General features: G+C 44.6%; 1 protein-coding gene across 8 annotated transcripts in view; it reads left to right on the top strand.

Moving 5' to 3' along the window:
- Positions 1–18,477, top strand: part of dnm1a (dynamin 1a) — a 37,483-nt gene that overhangs the window by 13,532 nt on the left and 5,474 nt on the right. For 4 of the 8 annotated variants that reach the window (XM_062558827.1, XM_037484180.2, XM_037484182.2 and 1 more), the window contains exons 11-15: positions 3,401–3,487; positions 3,590–3,660; positions 3,788–3,839; positions 4,621–4,632; positions 6,339–6,452. In XM_062558827.1, the coding sequence (XP_062414811.1) occupies positions 3,401–3,487; positions 3,590–3,660; positions 3,788–3,839; positions 4,621–4,632; positions 6,339–6,452 (336 nt within the window). Of the gene's footprint in view, positions 1–820; positions 960–3,400; positions 3,488–3,589; positions 3,661–3,787; positions 3,840–4,620; positions 4,633–6,004; positions 6,035–6,338; positions 6,453–18,477 lie in introns of all 8 variants that reach the window. The other 4 variants (XM_062558826.1, XM_037484181.2, XM_037484184.2 and 1 more) reach the window with 2 other exon arrangements.

Below are 18,477 nucleotides of genomic sequence, written 5' to 3'. Positions count from 1 at the left end.
TTGACTCCTTGACTCTTCGGGTAACGACAGCGCTATTTGATGACCTCAGCGCCCAGACTCCGCCCGGTGCGCGAGGCCGCAGCTATGCACCTTCAGCAGACAGGAGCCGCGGCTGTTTCCGTTTGAACTCAATCTCCAACGGGCCCCTGGGGCCGCGCGCTCTCAGCTACAGACGCCTGTGAGTGTGGCCAAAAGGGTAAAAAAAAAAAACCTAGGCTAGTCGTTTGCCAAATGGACCCACTGTGACCAAACAATTTCCACAGCGGTTGGACTGCAGCAGGTGAAATAAAGGGACGGGGCCGCGCTGGCTGAACACCGTCGGGGTGCCCAGCTGTGGCCCGCTGGCGGTGCATCGCTTTTGGGTTTTTGGGCTGGTGGGGTCGTGGCAGGCCGGGAGCTCTCTCTGTTTCCTCGTCTCTCTCTCTGTCTTCTTTACTTTGTATGTTTGCTCCTTATTGGCGGAGAGAGAAAGAGAGAGAGAGAGAGAGAGAGAGAGAGAGAGACTCCAGCACTGTTTTGTTATGGAATGCATCCAGCGGTTACCAAATGTCTCACTTGCATTTCCTTCCTTCTGTGCTCCCTCCCCCTCCTCCCCCCACACCTCCATACCTCTCCTTGTCTTCTTTTTTTTTTAAATCTTACACCATCCGACTATTGTCCCCTCTTAATCTATGTTGACTCCCTTGTGATTCATCGGCTCTCTACCCATCCCTTAATGTATCTCTCCAACTCTTAATTTGCATCTTCCCTCTCTCCAACCTTCTTTTGTCTTCTTTTTATTTTGACTCCTCTCTCGCGCGCTCCTTGCCTATCCCTACAGGACGGGGCTGTTCACCCCTGACCTGGCCTTTGAGGCCATAGTGAAAAAGCAGATCCAAAAGCTGAAGGAGCCCACACTGAAGTGTGTAGATATGGTTGTGAGCGAGCTCATCTCCACCATACGAAAGGGTAGTCAAAAGGTAAAAGGCCAGAGAGAAACCGAGGGGCTTTCACTCTCTGATAAAATGGTACGGGTAGACCGATGGCTGAGCATTCACACGTTGAGATGTGTGAGAAAGAAAAACGGGCCTGAACTGCTGTCTTCTCCCTACTGTTCTTAAAAAGTGCTGAGGTTTACTCTTTATAAACAGCAGAACTTTTAACATTAAGTCCAAGACTGCAACAAAAAACTAAGATGTTGACTTCTACTTTTGTTTTTTTAGAGAATATTTTACAAAAATGCACAAAATGCCCTCAAATGTTCCACAGAATATACAGCTAAGCAAGCATTTCTGTGTGGTCTAGCCTGTACTATGTCAACAGGTTCACATGTGATGCAATGCTTTTGACCAGGTCTATTAGCATCATCATCTTAGTGGAGAGCATTAGCATGATAACTGTTTCTAATCAGTGTTAAGCAAGTTAAGCCGAGGCTCATGGGAATGCTGTTAGTATTGCAGGTATTTCATTGGTCATAAACATGAGCTTCCAGATATCGGTCTATCCTCACTCCACGTATACTACTGAGACTATTTAGTCTGCATTGTTATCCAAATGTATCTGTCATTTGTCTTCTGTCGGTTACTGGCCTTATATTGACTCCCTCTCAACCTGCATGTTAGATAATTATTTTTCATATTTGTCCTCATGATGTCTGAAAATCCCTTTTTGATTTAGTTAATCAGAATCCTATTTATTTCTGTTTTAATCAGTGTGATTTATAGTGGATTGCCTGGATTGTGTAGTTAGACCCACTGACCGACTGACGTATTTTGAGCCTACTTCTCATTTTATTTCTCTTTTGTCCTCTCCATCCTGTGGTCTTCTAACCCTTTTAACCGGCTGCTTCCTTGCAAAGCAAATGACCCAAAGACAGCGGGACCTCCTTTGGATTTCTCTTCTCTGTCACACTTTTATCTTGATTTCACTTTCAGAGACAAACTGTCTTTAAAGAGACTGTATATTAATATACAGTGTTTGGGAAAATCCACAAAGGGGTCAGTTGGAAGTCTTCCTCCATCATCCTCTCTCTCATCCCTCCCTCCCTGCTCCTTTGCATTGCATGTTAGTTTGAATCACTGTGCTTCTGCGCTGCCTTGTTTGTAAAAAACAGAAAACTTTTTCAGTTTTGAGCTTCTGTGTCAGGTTTACTGAACACAGAACGCATCACTAGCTTTTATAAGCTTTTGAGACTCTTCTTGTTACAATGCAACTTTCAATTAGAATAAGTTGTGTTGTTTTTTTTGTACATTTTTTACTTTCATGTCATTTTTTTTCACAATTCTCTAGCATTGGAGTAAATTAATGAGATGGTTATCAAATCACATCAAATAATTATCAAAATGTCCAAAAATTAAATTGAGTTATTTGACTAAACTGTCGACACCTGAAACTAACGAGGTGCTGTAAAGGAATTGAATTTACAAAAAAAGATTTGTGGCTCTTTTTAGACGGCGTGCTTGAGTGTGAAAGAAAAACATTTCTAGAAACGTAAAGTATATAGAAGCGTAAGTACGTCGACGTGATGGCGTTTTCTTTAGTCTCTTTAAGCCACTCACCTTTTTATAGCTATAATAGCTTCAAAACTAAATTGTTTTTATTTTGACTGATGTATTTTTGTCAAACAAAACATCAAAATCTGCCAAACTTGTGTTAACCACAGACCTCATTTAAGGGGTTTAACCAAAACTCATTCAAAAAACGGTCTGACTTTGAAATGAGGGAACCATAACCAAAAAATGCAAACACATTGGGGGGTTTTAGGACTCACTCATGCAGCACACTATTCATTATGGATGTTGTCTACTTTGTAATTGAACCAAATCCAGGAAGCAGTAAATCAACTCACACCAGTCTACCGATAAAACCAGCTGACAGACATGAAAGATGCATTGTAACCTGCAAGAAAAACAGCATACATCTTTCTTTCCTGCGCTGCAATTTTTTGGGTTTAGGATTTTTCTTTTTTCCTCACACTTCTCCAAATGTGTTTGTGTCTCACTGGAGACCCACCAATGTCTGCATTCGTGGGTTTGCAATGAGCTCATGGAAAAAAGCACCCACAGTGTGCCGGGAAAAAGAAGCTTTTCTGCCAGAAACATTGTTTATTCTGTTTGTGTGGTAATATCACAGACTTTGCACTATTCCTTTGCATTTGTTAATTGTTGCCGATAGGTAGACATTTCGCACAGAAAATCCATTCTAATCTCAAATCCACTGGTCAGGGTATGCAGAGACTAGAGCTAAGTCTGGGATCAATTCTGCATAACATAACATGTTTGCTCATGTTCATTTAACATAATTTGTTGTAATGTGTTGTCTCTTATTGAGATTGAAAATCCAGTGTTGCGTCTGTACGTAAATTTGTGATTGTTGGCGCGTCTGTTTTTTGCTGCCTATCCACTGTGCTCTGTGCTCACAGCTGGCTCAGTATCCCAGTTTGAGAGAGGAGATGGAGAGAATTGTCACCCAGCATATCAGAGACAGAGAAAACCGCACTAAGAACCAGGTAACACATAAAAAAGAAAAATTATAGTTATATAATTCAGCATATATTGTTATATATATTTTCTCCATTTCTGTTCAAACATCTCTCTTTCTCTCTGTTCAGGTGATGCTGTTGATAGACATCGAGTTGTCTTACATGAACACCAACCACGAGGACTTCATTGGATTTGCCAAGTAAGCTTCTACGTGTTTTCTCTTCTTCGTCACAGAGGGTAAAAAAAGTCACTGCTGCGTTTGCCGCGCTTTGTGTGCACTCGCAGTTGCAGAAATCCATTTTCTCCCGATGTGCTTTGTTGTGCAGCGCTCAGCAGAGGATCAACCAAATGAACAAGAAGAAAGCAGCTGGCAACCAGGTACTTTGATAACACTAAAACATACCATCATGTCCGGCAAAGACACCCCGAAACTGCACTTTACAGGTCACGGTCCAGCAACACGACTCCAGACTGAACCCCTCCAGTAGGGTCCTGGGTTGCCCGGCAACGTGACAGCTGAACTTCAAACCGTTTTTCATTAGCGCCATAGACTGAATATAAGAAGGTTACCACTCGGCTCTATGCTAGATTTAGCACAACTGCACAGTGTCTTGTTACCCTGGGCAAAAATCCACGTCCTACACAATGCAGCCCTGTACAGCTCATGTACACGTCGCACGCCAATGGAAAGCAGTTGTTCTTATCTGGATTGCAAACTGATTCTTTCTTCTTTTTTCTTTGAAGTTTTTTTGTTTTGTATTTAAGTACGTGCAGATGTGCATGTTAGGAAAGCAGAAGTTTTAGGAAATACAAAAATAAATCCAAATTTCCCTGCCTTTTGTCGTGGCTTTACTTTCCAGTAAACCTTTTTTTTTTGCTGTGTGCTTAAATTATTAGCAGACAAACACTACGTAGACTGACAAACACCCAGTGGCTGCTTCAGATGGGTCACAATATCAGATCATATACAGTACGTCTGAGATCAAATGTGTTGCATGATTTGCATTCTACTGGCCTCTGAAAACATCTTTTTCTACATTTTATTTTTTATTCTTATTCTCTTCAGCTGTAGTGGTTTCCCTGCCTGCTGTTTCCTCTGAGTGATTTCTCGTTTTGTTGTGTCTCGTCCTCTTTTTCTCCCTCTCTTGCTCTGCTTCAGGATGAGATCATGGTGAGTTGTTGTGTGTGTGTGTGTGACTGTGTGTGTGTGTGTGTGCGTGTGTGCACACACACACACACTGTCTCAGGTAGGCTTTCTTGCGTATGTGCTCTTTTTCACGCTCTGCACATGTCAGAACACACATACATGTGTACACTTGTGTGTGTGTGACAGTGGAATGATCGACGCGTGTGTGTCTATGAAATGAGCTTCATGATACCAGAACTCCCAGTCGGTGGGCAGCTGGCTGTAATGGGGGGGGGGGGGGGGGGGGATGCTTGGCTGCTGCCCTTTTCCTCTCTTTTTTCACTACATAATGTCAAGTGTTGTGTAGAATACCGAGCTGCACTTCAACGCAACAAGGACAGTTTGCATTGGCGGCGATGAGAAGCCCCCCCCCCCCCCCCCCCCGAGAGAGATAGTCACTCATGTGATCTTGAATTGCATCTCGAGAGATCTTCTTTTTTTTTCTTCACACGTCACTAGACTCTCTGCGCCCTTTTTCTGTGACCTGCCTTTTTCAATTCCTCCAGAAGACCAGAGGGAATGAAGCCCCCGCAGCATGCTAGAGATATGTCACCTCGATGGTTGTCAGTTGTAATAACAACCACCCGGACCTGGGGTCAGAGGTCAGGGGCACGTAATAAACAAAGTGGTGATCTTCACTTCCTGTCAACGGATGGATGTAGCTGACCCCGCTGCTTCTGTCCAGATCTGAGACTTTTTTACAAACAACAAATACATATGCTGAACGAATAAATCGGAGGAAATGTATAACAATGATGCAGATGAGTGCAGATGTGCAGGGATGAACAGTAAGGCCTTTTTACATAACCAACCATATTCTGTGTCTAAGGATATTGTCCAGATTGTAAAGCCCTCTGAAACAGCTGTGTAATGACTATGGATTCCAGGACACCCGCACACAACTGTTTAAATAAATCTGTGGTTGGAAGTGATTTGAATTATCATTTCATTTTTGATCTGTAAATCTAATCTTAAATAAAAAAGCCGGTTATAGAATATAAAATGTGACACGGTCGTACAGTGTGGAACTATAACTCTTTCTCTAAAAGAGGAGTAATTCAGGAAGAAATTAAACGCAAGCTCAGTCCTCCGAAGTTCCCTTTTGAGAAGCACGTACAGTATGAACCAGTCCGGCTCCTGCATTTCATTGCATGGCCTCGAAAAGGTTTGACATGGATCATCCTTGTTGTAGCCTCCTTAACTTCCCATGCCCCCCCCCCCCCCACCCGTCTTGCTGGCTGTCCCCTTTGCTGCCGTCCCAGCAGCCAGCTTTAATGTGCCGGTACCTGACCAACATTGTGTACTTGGCCTTTACTAAAATGCCTTGCGTTGGCGTTCTCTCCACATTCTCATTCAGCCGGAAAGAGGAGTTAGCGATCGGTTCAAGGTAAATAACACGCACACCATGCTACTGTATGTGTCTATATAGTTTCTGTTTGGTGGAGAGTGTGAGGAATGTGTCAGGTCGTGTAGGTGTGCGTCACCCTGCTGTTGTTTGTGGCCGTCGCCTCTTATCTCCACTAGAAGAAGTGACATCACATTTGAGCGCGTACATGTTAGCACAGCTACGTATGTGTGTTACACGCGTAAAGTGACGAGTAGGGCGCTCAGTTAGTGGAACGTATGATGATCTGAGTCCGCCGTGTATTATTTACTGTCCCCTTCACTGTGTTTGTCTGTGTGTCTCTCAGGTGATCAGGAAGGGTTGGCTGACCATCAACAACATCAGCATCATGAAGGGAGGAGCCAAGGAGTACTGGTTTGTCCTCACGGCCGAGTCCTTGTCCTGGTATAAAGACGACGAGGTGAGATGCTGTTCACTGTTTGGAGACTTTGGAGATCACATTCACATTTGCGGTCGAAGTTGCAGGATTTATGCTGCTTTTTTTTAGAAAATAAAGAACCCAGCAAGATCAATGTTCTATTATTTGAAAACTTTTGCGTGACCTCGCAAAAAGTATTGCATTACCTCAAGATAAATCTCCCGATCCCTGCGGTCCATAAAGAAAGACTGAGCTGTGTTAGGATATGACGTAGTAGACCACCACTCCACCCTTCAGCTGGGTGTGGGTGAAGCTTAAATAACCAGTGGAGCTAGCCATGGTTGTGCTTTGGTTGAGTGCACTGCATGGCTGTGGGGTCTGATCTCTGTGGTATGTCATTTGTCTTATCGGATATAATCCCCCCCCCCGTGGCTTAACAATGTTGATGTGTTAAACTAGTATTGATAGTGTAGTCGGGGTCAGTTAGTTTAGTCTCAAATGTAGGCCAAAGATTGTTGTGGCCCTTCAGGAATTTGTGGAAGATAGCAAAAGAAAATCCAAGCTGATTGGAAAATCTTCCAGTTATTTTAAATAGGTAAATATAAATATATATATTATATTATTATATTATAAATATATATTTATATTATTATTATAAATTTTGACTCTGACTGTTATTATGTGCTACACTGGAACCTTACATTTTACTGTGATACTGTTACTACACAACCTGAGACTTCACCCCGCATGACTGAATCATTGTAACAACATCACTTTTTTTCTATTTTCCAACAATTTGCCAAACCAGAGCTATAATTTCAGCTGAATGTGTTTACTCTCCACGTGCTTCCACCAGACAGTTTCTTTTCCACTTTCTGTTCCAAGCTAATTTGACCCCCGCTGCTTACTGGGGCAACTGGTCAAAGCGGTATCCCATGATGCTTTGCAGAGCTATTAGGAGCTAGCCACAATCTCACTGTCTCCAGGCCTTTGCCACAGCCGTTGACATAAGGGTGTGTGTGTGTGTGTGTGTGTGTGTGTGTGTGTGTGTGTGTGCGTATGTGTGTGTATGTGTGTGTGTTGAGAATGAAGAAGGCCTTTGCAAAGAGTCAGGACCCCCCAGCATGTCAAACACCAAAGCTGGCACACACATGTGCATACCAGAGCCCCCTGCCCTGCCCTGTTCCCAATTACACACACACACACACCTAGACACACACACGGACACACACACACAAGCTGCTTCGAATAACCTTCATTTCAAAGAAGGGGCACAGAGTAGGGGAGGGGCCGGGTTGTCGGGGGGGAGAGAGGAGGAGGCAGGAGCGGCTCTTGTTAGCTGGTTAGCAGCAGCCGTAACAAGTACCATGTGAAGGGGGGGGGGGGGGGGGGGGGTGTGGAGTCAGGGATATAAGCATGGAGGAGAAAAGGTTTGGGTGGAAGTTCTGATTTTGTATCCTAATATTACTAATTTAGCATCGCTCCCTCATTCATCCTCAAAAGTCTATCCCCAAAAGAGAGGAAACATTTCTTCATCCTCCCGTCATCGGCCTCTTCGTTCTCTTTCTGTCTCACTCTTTCCTTGTCACCTTCTCCCTTTCTCCTGTCGCCTTCTTTCCCCTCGCTTCTTGTACCGTATATTTATTCTGAACGTGAAACTGCGAGGGTGGGGCGAGACACAAAACCAACATATGCTGCTGGTGTTAGAGCTCAGCACAGAGGCTTAAGGGTGCTGTAAGTTGTTTAAATAATTAAAAAAGAAACTTTCCATTTAGTTTTCAATCCAAGCTCAACATGTTACATAGTCCAGTCACACACACACACACACACACACACACACGCCCGCGCGCGCGCGCACACGCAGTGTTAGAGTTAGAGTACTCATTAGGGCTTATACTCACATGTGCACCTGGATGGATACTTGGCCAAAATAAACAAGAGAACAGAGACATATGTGCATCTTTTCCTGCAGCTTTTGCATTTACACACAGACATTTCATTTAATTTCTTTACACCAACTCGCAAAACAGCACAGCACCGTTTTATTGACTGCCTCTCGTCATGGGGGAAAACCCTTGCCTCAGCCTGGTAAAGTACACACACACATACACACACACGCACACACACACGCACACACACACGCACGCACAGACACACACGCACACACACACACACACACACACACACACACACACACACACACACACACGCACACACACACACACACACACACGCACACACACACACACACACACACACACGCACACACACCACCCCCAGACACTAATAATAACTTTCAACCCAAGTAGTGGTGCCAGGATGTTTTGGTTAGTGTGTGTGTGTGTGTGTGTGTGTGCGTGTGTGGTGCCTGGAAACCTTCTGGTCTGTATTACCACAGGACATGCCAATTCTTTGAATCAGGCTACTCTGTAGCTTCCCAAAGCAGAGTGCAAGTGAGGTTGAAGAGAAAACACAAATGTGCATAAAAAAAGAAACCACACAACTGGGATTTCATAAACTGCCTGCACATGTGATCTTCATTCATTGTTAGCACCAAATTCATACATTTACATGTAGACCTTTTGCACACAGACTGGCAGCCTGTCCTTTCAGTGGCTGTATTATGGGTGCCCCTTTAGGCTATTTAAGTGTGTGTGTGTGTGTGTCCGGGTTTCCCTGCTCCCGCTGTAAAGCTGCCAGAAAGCCAGACTAGCCTGGTGATCCCAGCTGTAAACATCCTGGGGGGGAAACGGCCGACTCCTGCTTTCAACGCACTCCCCAGAAACTCCACTGCCACACGGCGTGTGTTTTTTTTTTTACCCTCTGCGTGTGTGTGTGTGTGTGTGTGTGTGTGGTTGCGCTAAAATGCGCTTGTGTGCACGCTCCCGGGGCTGTGACATTGGGGCAGGGCTCTAAATGGAAACAGGTTGGCTTGCGGTTTCCATTCCAGCAGACGAGGCTCTGCGATGGGACGCCGTGTGAATGCTGCCGCGCTCCACCTTTGCTTTGTGTCCCAGGGAGGTGGAGGGAGTTCGAGACGTGTCCACGCCCGCCGTGGGTCCCGCTTTATCAAACACAGCCGGGCCGCAAGACCCACTGCGGCTCTGATAAAGTGGTAGAAGAAAAAAAAAAAAACACAGCACAATGGAAAACAGGTTGTAATGTTATACTTGACGACACTTACAAACACTGAAGCCGCAAAGCTTTTTTTTTGGGGGGGGGCTTTACTAAAGAGTAGAATGGCGAATAGACAATGACAGAGTGGCTTCTGTTTCAACCTTTTTGTCTGGTGTCTCCCTGCCCGGCTGCACATTACGTGGTCATTTGAGGTGAGGCTGGTGCAGTGAAAGCAGAGATTTAATTGTATATATTTGGTTCAAGATGTCAGTGTGATGCTGTGTTCTTTTAGTCATCGTTTCGGGCACATGTTCAGTTCTCAGTCAAGTAGTTCTTTTGGTTTTGAAGAAAAATAAAACAACCGTGTGTTAATATCATGCAACTGTCACTTATTATGTAGGTTTATATGGAATTTCCCATTTCTTTGAATGTGCATTTCTGTGAATTTATAACTTGAGAAAAGACAAATAGAAACAACATCAAATTGATATCCAAACATTTTTATTTCATCCATTTTAAACAATTATACAGTTCATCAGATCTTAATCCCAGCAGATAATGAGATAATACAACACTACATAGACTGTAAATACATCACAATAAACTGTGGCCTCAGTCCTCGGTAAACAGATTTAAAAATAATTCGGGACTTGTGTATCTGTCACCCGTATGGGAGGGCCAAGCCTCTGCGGTGGAGCCTTTGGGTGCTTTATTTAGGCCCGTGCCTTTCCCTGTCCAGATGTGCGAGGCGCGGTGCCGCCTGTTCCGTGGAGCTTAAATGCTCTGGAGCCTGCAGAGGAGGCCCCCCTGGAGCGCCCTCGCTGTCTTTCTTATCCCTCTTTCGGACCCTGCGAGTCGTCCCGTGCTTCCCCGGCCAGCCTAACCAATGTGCAGACTACTGTACAACCACTACTTCCTGAACAGGTAGTCTGAACACTGGGCAGGCGGGCTGGGCGACTAAAGGATGCCGTGGAGAAGGTTTTCCTCGTGCACGCGCAGATCAGCTCCCACATTCAGTATAAAGGTACCAGAATACACACACACGCACACACACTGAGCTATACTCACTGCGGTTCAAGTATTTGACTTTTGAGTCCAGATTCTTCTGCTCTCATAGTCTCGAGGGCTACAAAGTGCTGATCGGGCCTGATTGTGCGGGCTGGAGGAGAAACAGCATGTGAGAGATGGGTGAAGAGGCCCGGGCAGGGAGGTGGAGGAAAGGGGAGGTGGAGGAGTGAGAGAGGTTAAACAGAGGTGATAGCAGCTGATTGACGGATTCTATAAAAATTCCCTCCTTTTTTTTCCCGCCGTGAAAAGCGAGCATTCCAGATGGAGCTCTGATGCGGAAGTGTAACGCATCCATTGAAGTTTTGTCTCATTCAGTGGATTGTCTGTATTTTTGGATTTAGTTGGCCGAATCACCCCGAGAAACCATTTGTTGCTCAAAGACGCTAAAAAAAAAAAACACCCTGTGAGCCATTCTCTTGGGAAGGGCCTTTGCAGGCCTGTTTTCTGAAAATGGATCAATGCTGACGACAAACAGATTGAGAGAGAACAGCACAAATATCTTACCACAAACACACACACACACACACAGGGGTCATACCCCACGTAGCGCACATTTGTGCAACCTAAACTTGGCTGACCCCTCGGGGCAAGACTAAATAAAAACATTTCCGGGTATTTTTTTTTTCCGCAATGTTTACAGTTTAAAAAATAAAAAACTGTTGAGATGAAGCTGTCAGTAAAAAAAAGACAGAAACGACCCGAAGCCGCTTCTTTGCATCTCCCGAGTGCTCTCGATCTGTCAGGGTGAGAAACTTAGCAGTGAATAGTTGTGGTCAGCTGAGATCCTACTAAATCCGACCCAACACTTCCCCCTAAAGCCCTGGGAAACTTAAACCTGTGTCTGCTTCACTCATGCAAAGAAAATGTCTCCTTTCGGAGGTGATACCTGCGACTCGAACCATCTCCTCTTTTTTTTTCTTTCCCCCGACACTTCTCGCTGTCTTTCTCCTCTTCTCGGATGATGTTTGTTTTGTCTCCTTCTCGACGGGGTAGCCCCCCCCCCCGATTCATCGCCCAACATCCCTTTCATTCAACGCCCGCTGCACCGCTGAGGGCGAGACGCCGTCGATGGCGTTCAAATGTCAATTCGCAGTCGCTTGGATTTGTCTACCAGAGTTTTCCTGAAAGAAAAAAAAAAAAAAGCCACTCCGGCAGAGAGAGCAACGTGGACCGGCTGGAGTCTCGACGTGGCAAAGGACTGGCCATCAAGTTTCCCCTTTAAGAGACAGAAGGAGAAAAAAGGAAGGCGAGAGAGAGGAGATATGGAGAGTGAAAGAGGAGGAGCTCGCCAGGCCCCCCATTTTTCCTCTCTTCTTCCTCTCTCCCCTCCCTCTGTCTGGCTTCTTTTTTTTTTTTTTTTTTTTTCACCCTCTCTTTCCGTTTTTCTTCTCTGGCTTTTTGGGGAGAAAGTGGAAGGTCAAAGGTGAACAGGAAGTGAAACGAATTCGGCTGGCGAGCGAGTAGCAAAGTTTGCAAAGAGAGCGGAGGGTTGGATGCCGAGGGACGGAGCCTTTTAGTGTAAGTGCATGTGGGCCGAGGGGAGGACGTCTCACGCAGAGGCCTGGATGAGTTTCGTAAACCTTGTGCATGTTCGTCCCTTCCATTTGGTGTGTGTGCACATCGCCACTCATGGTACACTCGAGTGTATATGTGTCTTTTAAGTGATGGATGTGTGTGTGTGTGTGTGTGTGTGTGTGTGTAGGAGGGAGAGCTCAGGCTCCATGGTCTTTGTAGCGAGGGCAGGAATGTCGGCGTTTCTTGGCAAGCGTGAGGAAGCCCTGTAACAACTCCAGATGTGCAGCCCTGTGGTCTCCATCTCTCTCTTGGTCCCTCTGTTTTTACATCTAAAGCTGATTTCCTCTCCCTGTCCGACTGGAATAAAGGGCCCTTTATGCAGCTCTGCAGTCTAACACACACACATGCACACACACACACACGCACACGCACACGCACACACACACACACACACACATGGAGGTGGGGTGGGGGGTGCTGTTGAAGGGTGACATACTACTGGCAAATCAGAACCAGAGAAAAGGAGTCAGTGTGTGTGTGTGTGTGTGTGTGTGTGTGTGCGTGTGTGTGTATAAGTAGACGCGAAGGAATAGTTGCTACACAAGTAGTCAAAGTTTGCCTCATTCACCTTATTCGTTTCACACACCCACACACACACACACACACACTCACACACACATTTTGGTTTCTTTCTTACCGCTGGCAGACACGACTAATCAATGCTAGTGTTTCCAGGTGTGTGTGTGTGTGTGTGTGTGTGTGTGTGTGTGTGTGTGTGCGTTTCCAGAGGTGGCCAAGGCCTTATGTTTGTTTTAGCTATGGTTTCTGAGCTCCAAATCAAAGCAGGCAAAGTCCAGGGAGAGACGAGTCAGCATTACTAGCAGAGATGGGGGGATGTGAGGAAAGTGGAGATGAAAGAGTGAAGCAGCTTGAAAATGGGCGGGGGGGGGGGGGCGAAAAAGCAGCAGAAATGATGCCCGGTGAGCGGGTTGCTTCAGCAAATGTATAAGAAACGTAGCTGAGAAACAAGCCAGCAAGAGAACTAATCATCTTCATTGTTGCTGTTAGGTTTTGAGTTTAGGGGCTGGAATGAGCGCGTGTTAATGCGTTGGGTGGGGGGAGCGCTGCGGTCGCACCAACATTGTTTCCACTGTTTAGATGACCAGGCAGGCAGCCCTCTCTACTCAAAATATGCGCGCACACACACACACACACACACACACACACACACACACACACACACACACACACACACGTGTGTACTGTGATTCCATACTATTCTGTGTTTTCATGACATGCTGCTGGTTAATACTTTCATGAAGAACCTTGAGTTTCTCTCCCATCGTTGTGTTTTTTGACATTTGATCAAAGCCAGCGGCTGTCAGTTTTTAATGGGGTTTGATGATATTTTCCAAGTGTTTGAATTACTGTGGCGGGGCTAAATGCTTGGGAACACCATCCTGTGTATTTGTGTGAAACCAAACCCATGAAAGTGATCCCCCTGTATTTCATGTATGTGTAATCAGTTACAGAACTACAAATAGTTTTCTAAATAGGGATGGCATGTACTATCGCCATCATCCTTGTTGATTAACATGAATGTCAACCACAATTGATTTTGGTTTGATTTTCTTTCCCCCTCAAAGTATCGTTTTATTATTCATTCTTTGTTGAAGAGAAAATCTGAAGAAATGGTCCGGCATATTTCAGATATTTTCCAAAATCATAGCGGTGTGCACAAAATCTAGTGGCCGAAGACATTCTCAAATTATTCTTTAAATAAAAGTTAGATACATTACAATGTGAAAACACACAAATCACAAATACAAGTCATGCATTCAACCTTTTACAGAAGAAAGCTCAGTGAAGAACCATCCTCAAAATGTTTAGTATCAATTCTGAAGGAAAAAAGACGCTTTTTCTTTCTTTCAGTGTTGGTATTTCATGATCTTTGACTACTTCATATAGAGTGACACAGTGGTTTAGCTACACCATTTTCTTTACTTTTTTCATAGACTTATCCAGAGTGATGTAACATAGATTATATTATAGCTCTGAGGAATTTGAATGTTGTAACTGAAAACACGTGAGAGGTTCAGAGCCCAAATGGGATTTTAGAGGAACTGCATTTTGGAGCTTTGGAAGAGAATGGATCCAATGTGAGAAACTTTTTTTTTTAGCAGAAAACTTGTTAACAGTGGCACTAAAAGCAGAGATGAATAAATCGCCTCATTGTGAAAACACAAGTAGGTTATATATTTAGGAGAGTTACATTGGGCCGAGGAGGTACACAGGGTGTTTAGTTTATCCCGCCTGACTGATGAGATAGATGATTAATGTGTGTTTGTCTTATAATTTTTCCAGATTGTTCCTTGTATGTCCAGAACATGATGTCGATACAGAAAGCATAAGGGAGACAAAGCCAGGGATTATAACCAAGCAGACCCAGATAAAAAGAAACCACGCTTGTTCCCTCGGTGTCTTTTTACATGCTTTATCTACCCCTGCATGTGTGAATGTATGTGTGTGTTTATGTAGTTTGTCATTTTGTTATGTGCATGTGAGGCTGTGCAGGCTCTGCGCGCTTTGAAGAAGGATCGACAGACATTTAAAGATTGCTGCGTGTGTGTGAGAACACGTGAGGTGAACTTTACTCGGTGGTGTGGTACATCTTCTACCTTGACATAAGTGAGAGATTTTTGTTTTAAAAAATTTACTGTAAATGTGTAAAGTGAACATTAAAAAAACTGCACCCTTGGACCTGCCCATAATTGGCAAAATGAAGTCATAAAAGTATTTTTTTTTCCAAACACACCCTTTGTTTATGCAGAACAAATTTGATTTAGAAGTGCAAATTTTATGTCCTGGCAGTTCATTTTCCTATTAATTCTTTTTAAACTAAAGCCGTTTAAGATTTACAGATTTGGATCACACATTTCCGAACAATGAAAGGATGAAAGAAACAGGAAAACAAAAATAAGGATTAGCTCGCGCCCAGTATCCCCAAAATTCTGCATCTGTAAAATACCGCAAATTTGTCTTAGAACTCTATAAAACATAAATTTACCTTCAGTAAAAGGTTTCACCCTCTGTGCAACTTCATGTTGGTTTTTACACATGTAAACGTTTTACCTCATTGTATTTCCAACTGCACATGTTTATCTCCGATGTGAATGTTTTTCTTCTCCCCCTTCTTGCACCTGAAAATACCTGCAAACAAGACGCACGCACACATGCATCTGAACACATAGCCATTGTATATTTAGTGTTTCTGTCTCATTCTCCTATCTGTACGTTTCCCTTACTTAGATTTACACTGTAAAGCGTCTTTGTGTACCCAGAAAAGCGCTATAAAAAAGTATTAATTTATTATTATATGTATATATAAATATCTACACTATATCTGGACACTTGGACTCAGCTGACTTTAAAGGAAGCAGTCGACCGCAGCTTTGGCCTCCCATCAGACAGAAGTCCTCGGACGTGTTTGTGTGGTTAGCGGACCCCCCCCCTGCCCCCCCCCCGCCCCTTCTTTCTGTCTTTCTTTTTACTCTCTGGTGGTCACCGGTGATTGATCACATGTCCCAAGCCGGCCTCTGGGTTGTTTGACTGACCTTTCTGCAGAAGTAAACGCAGGGCACGTAATTAACCGCTTGGCAATTAGCTGCTAAACAGGAAGGTAATCCCCCCCCCCCCCTCCATCCCCTACCCCCCCCGAGCGGCTGAATGTGTCATTGTCCAGCGGACGTTTCCTTTCCCCCGCGAAGGAGTTTATTTGCGTTTTTGTGCTCGTTCCCACAGGGGGAGCCGGGCCGAGCGCTGAGGCCGACACTTTTTCCTAGAGTGAGCGGAGGCTAAACATTTGGGAGCCAAAAGAAAATAAGCCACGAAAAGCGAGTTCCACCTGCCAGACGAAAACATGTCATACGTTCCCACTCCCACTCGCACAAAATGTATACATCTTTTTATCGGGGGGGGGGGGGGGCGTTTGGGGACTCGATTTGTTGGAAACGTTTGTGTCTGCCCTGTTATCGAGAGGCACTTCCCAGGATATGCAAAGAAGTGGTGGACACTGGCGCGCTGCCCGAGCTGGTTCGTTATCAGCGTTATTGCGCAACACTGTTGGTCGATGAGTCACCAACAGCTGTGTTCTAACACTTCGTTCCAGAATAGCTCCAATCGAGCTGTTCCCAATCATGCATTTATTTAAATATCAGCAGCACGGGTCCTCGCTTTAGATGAAGTCGGCGTGAGGTCAAATCACGGCAAAAAGACGTGATACTCACAGATTTGTGATTATAAAGTAGCCTCAGCGAAAATAAAATAAACCTCTTCCAAGAAGTAACCAACCTACTTATCCAAAAGCTCTGTGTGCATTAATTTGACCAAACTAGTCTACTTTTAGATCGACGCGGAACAAAACGCTTCAAACACAAGTCCCTTCCCTTTTCATGTCTTTTCGACTTACAGAAATGTTCTGCGTCCCATTTTTTTTTTCTCTTCTTTTTTTGGTCCAAGCCAGAACGCAATAGGGGAATGGTAGAAGAAAGGAGGGAAAGAAAACCGAAGGGAGGTGAGGAGGAGGGTTGTGAAAATTGCCGTTGGCTGCCACCCAGGGCCCAGTCTTTGTGGTAATGAAGGGTTAGAGGCAGCGTTATTGCTCCCAGATGCCGTGCGGCTTCTCTGCAGCCCTTTGATGCATGGCCCAAGTCACCAGGACTTTTCTATCAGGCTCCCATCAGCATGCACATCACACACACACATCACACGCACACACACACACACACACACACACACACACGTATACACATTAAGACACGCAGCGCTTTAAAACAACATGGATGCAGTTAACGCCTATCTTCTTGGTTTCGCCCACCAAAACACTCACTAGATTTGTTAATTGGATATGGTTTGCGCACAGTCCCCTTGTGTGTGTGTGTGTGTGTGTGTGTGTGTGTGTGTGTGTGTTTTTTTACACACTGTAGCATTTCTGTGTGTGTGCCTGTGTCTGTGTGTGTGTGAGGCCATATTTCATCCACATTTGGAATTAGCGTTTGAGACTTTGAGACGTTTTTTTGGACGGTGCGCAGTGTGAGTGGTGAAATGCCTTTATGAATCCAGAAGTGAACTTCCTCTGGCTTCTCATAATGAGCCTGCTATTACTCACTAGAAAAATAAAACCATGGAAAGTACTTTGCTCACACTCCGCTCCAAACACCGCAGGTTAACTACTGAGAGCACCGCCTGCTGAGTGTGTGTGTGTGTGTGTGTGTGTGTGTGTGTGTAGAGGTTCAGACAAAAGGTTTCAAACCCAGTATCCCAGGTTAAAGGGTCAGGTCGCCCGGCTTTTAAAAGACACACTTTCCCAACTAACAATGAGGGCTTTAAGCCTTTCATAATTTATTAAACCCTTCCAACGTGGTGGAGGATGATTTTAGGAACTAGTATTCAGACAACTTCTCTCTTTAAAGTATAAAAATGCTCTTGACTTTTTAACCTCCTTTTGCTCGTGGTTGTTGTAAAAAAAAAAAAAATTAACCAAGTCTGAATTTATTAAACTAGCTAGGACTGAAATCACATCCCTGCTGGTTTATGATAAACGTGTCTTTCATGACTCAAATACAACAGAGACTTGAGTACTTTAATCAAAACTCAAGAAGTATTTCGGGGATTCAACAAACAAAAGGACTTGGTGGCATTTGCTTTTACACTAAATCAAGTTAAAGTCCAACCAAGGCAGTGTTCCCCCCAACCGGGTTGCTCTCCTGCATTCACAAATCTTCTGCTGCATATCGATTACAACCGCAGGGACACACACACACGAGAGCATTAAATAGCAGCAAAAAAACCCTCTGCGTTTCCATTGTGATTATTGCAAACAGAAGGGAAGTCCCCCGACGGTTCAGCCATCACACACTCATACCTCACTGCAGCGTGCGCCTCGCTGCCCGTCTGTCTGCTGGAGGTTGATTCACAATGCAAGTAAAACTGCGGCGGATAAAGGTCAAATGAAGTGCGTGCGTGTGTGTGTGTGTGTGTGCGTGTGCTTCATTCCTGCGTATCTCATATAGCTAATGCATATCATGTGTGTATCTGGATGCTTGAGCTTGTTTTCTCATTCGTCCCCGTGTGCGTGCATAATGTCAGAAATCTGTACGTTTGGTCCAGCCTTTGCCGGCTGGCTTTTATGGGAGCATATGGGAAAGCACTCAACTCCAGACGTCCTTCGACACAACTACACACACGCGGACACACGCGGAAAACCCAATAATCTCTCAGAAGGAGAGAAACAATTTTCTAGCAATACTCGTCTTTGTCATTTGTCGTATTCATTCTCTGGCGATTCTTGGTTGCGGTTTAAAAGTAA

This window comes from Pungitius pungitius, chromosome 18, assembly GCF_949316345.1.
Source record: "Pungitius pungitius chromosome 18, fPunPun2.1, whole genome shotgun sequence".
Lineage (NCBI taxonomy): Eukaryota > Metazoa > Chordata > Actinopteri > Perciformes > Gasterosteidae > Pungitius > Pungitius pungitius.
The sequence above is the reverse complement of the archived record's forward strand: the minus strand, read 5'-3'. Positions and strand labels throughout refer to the sequence as shown.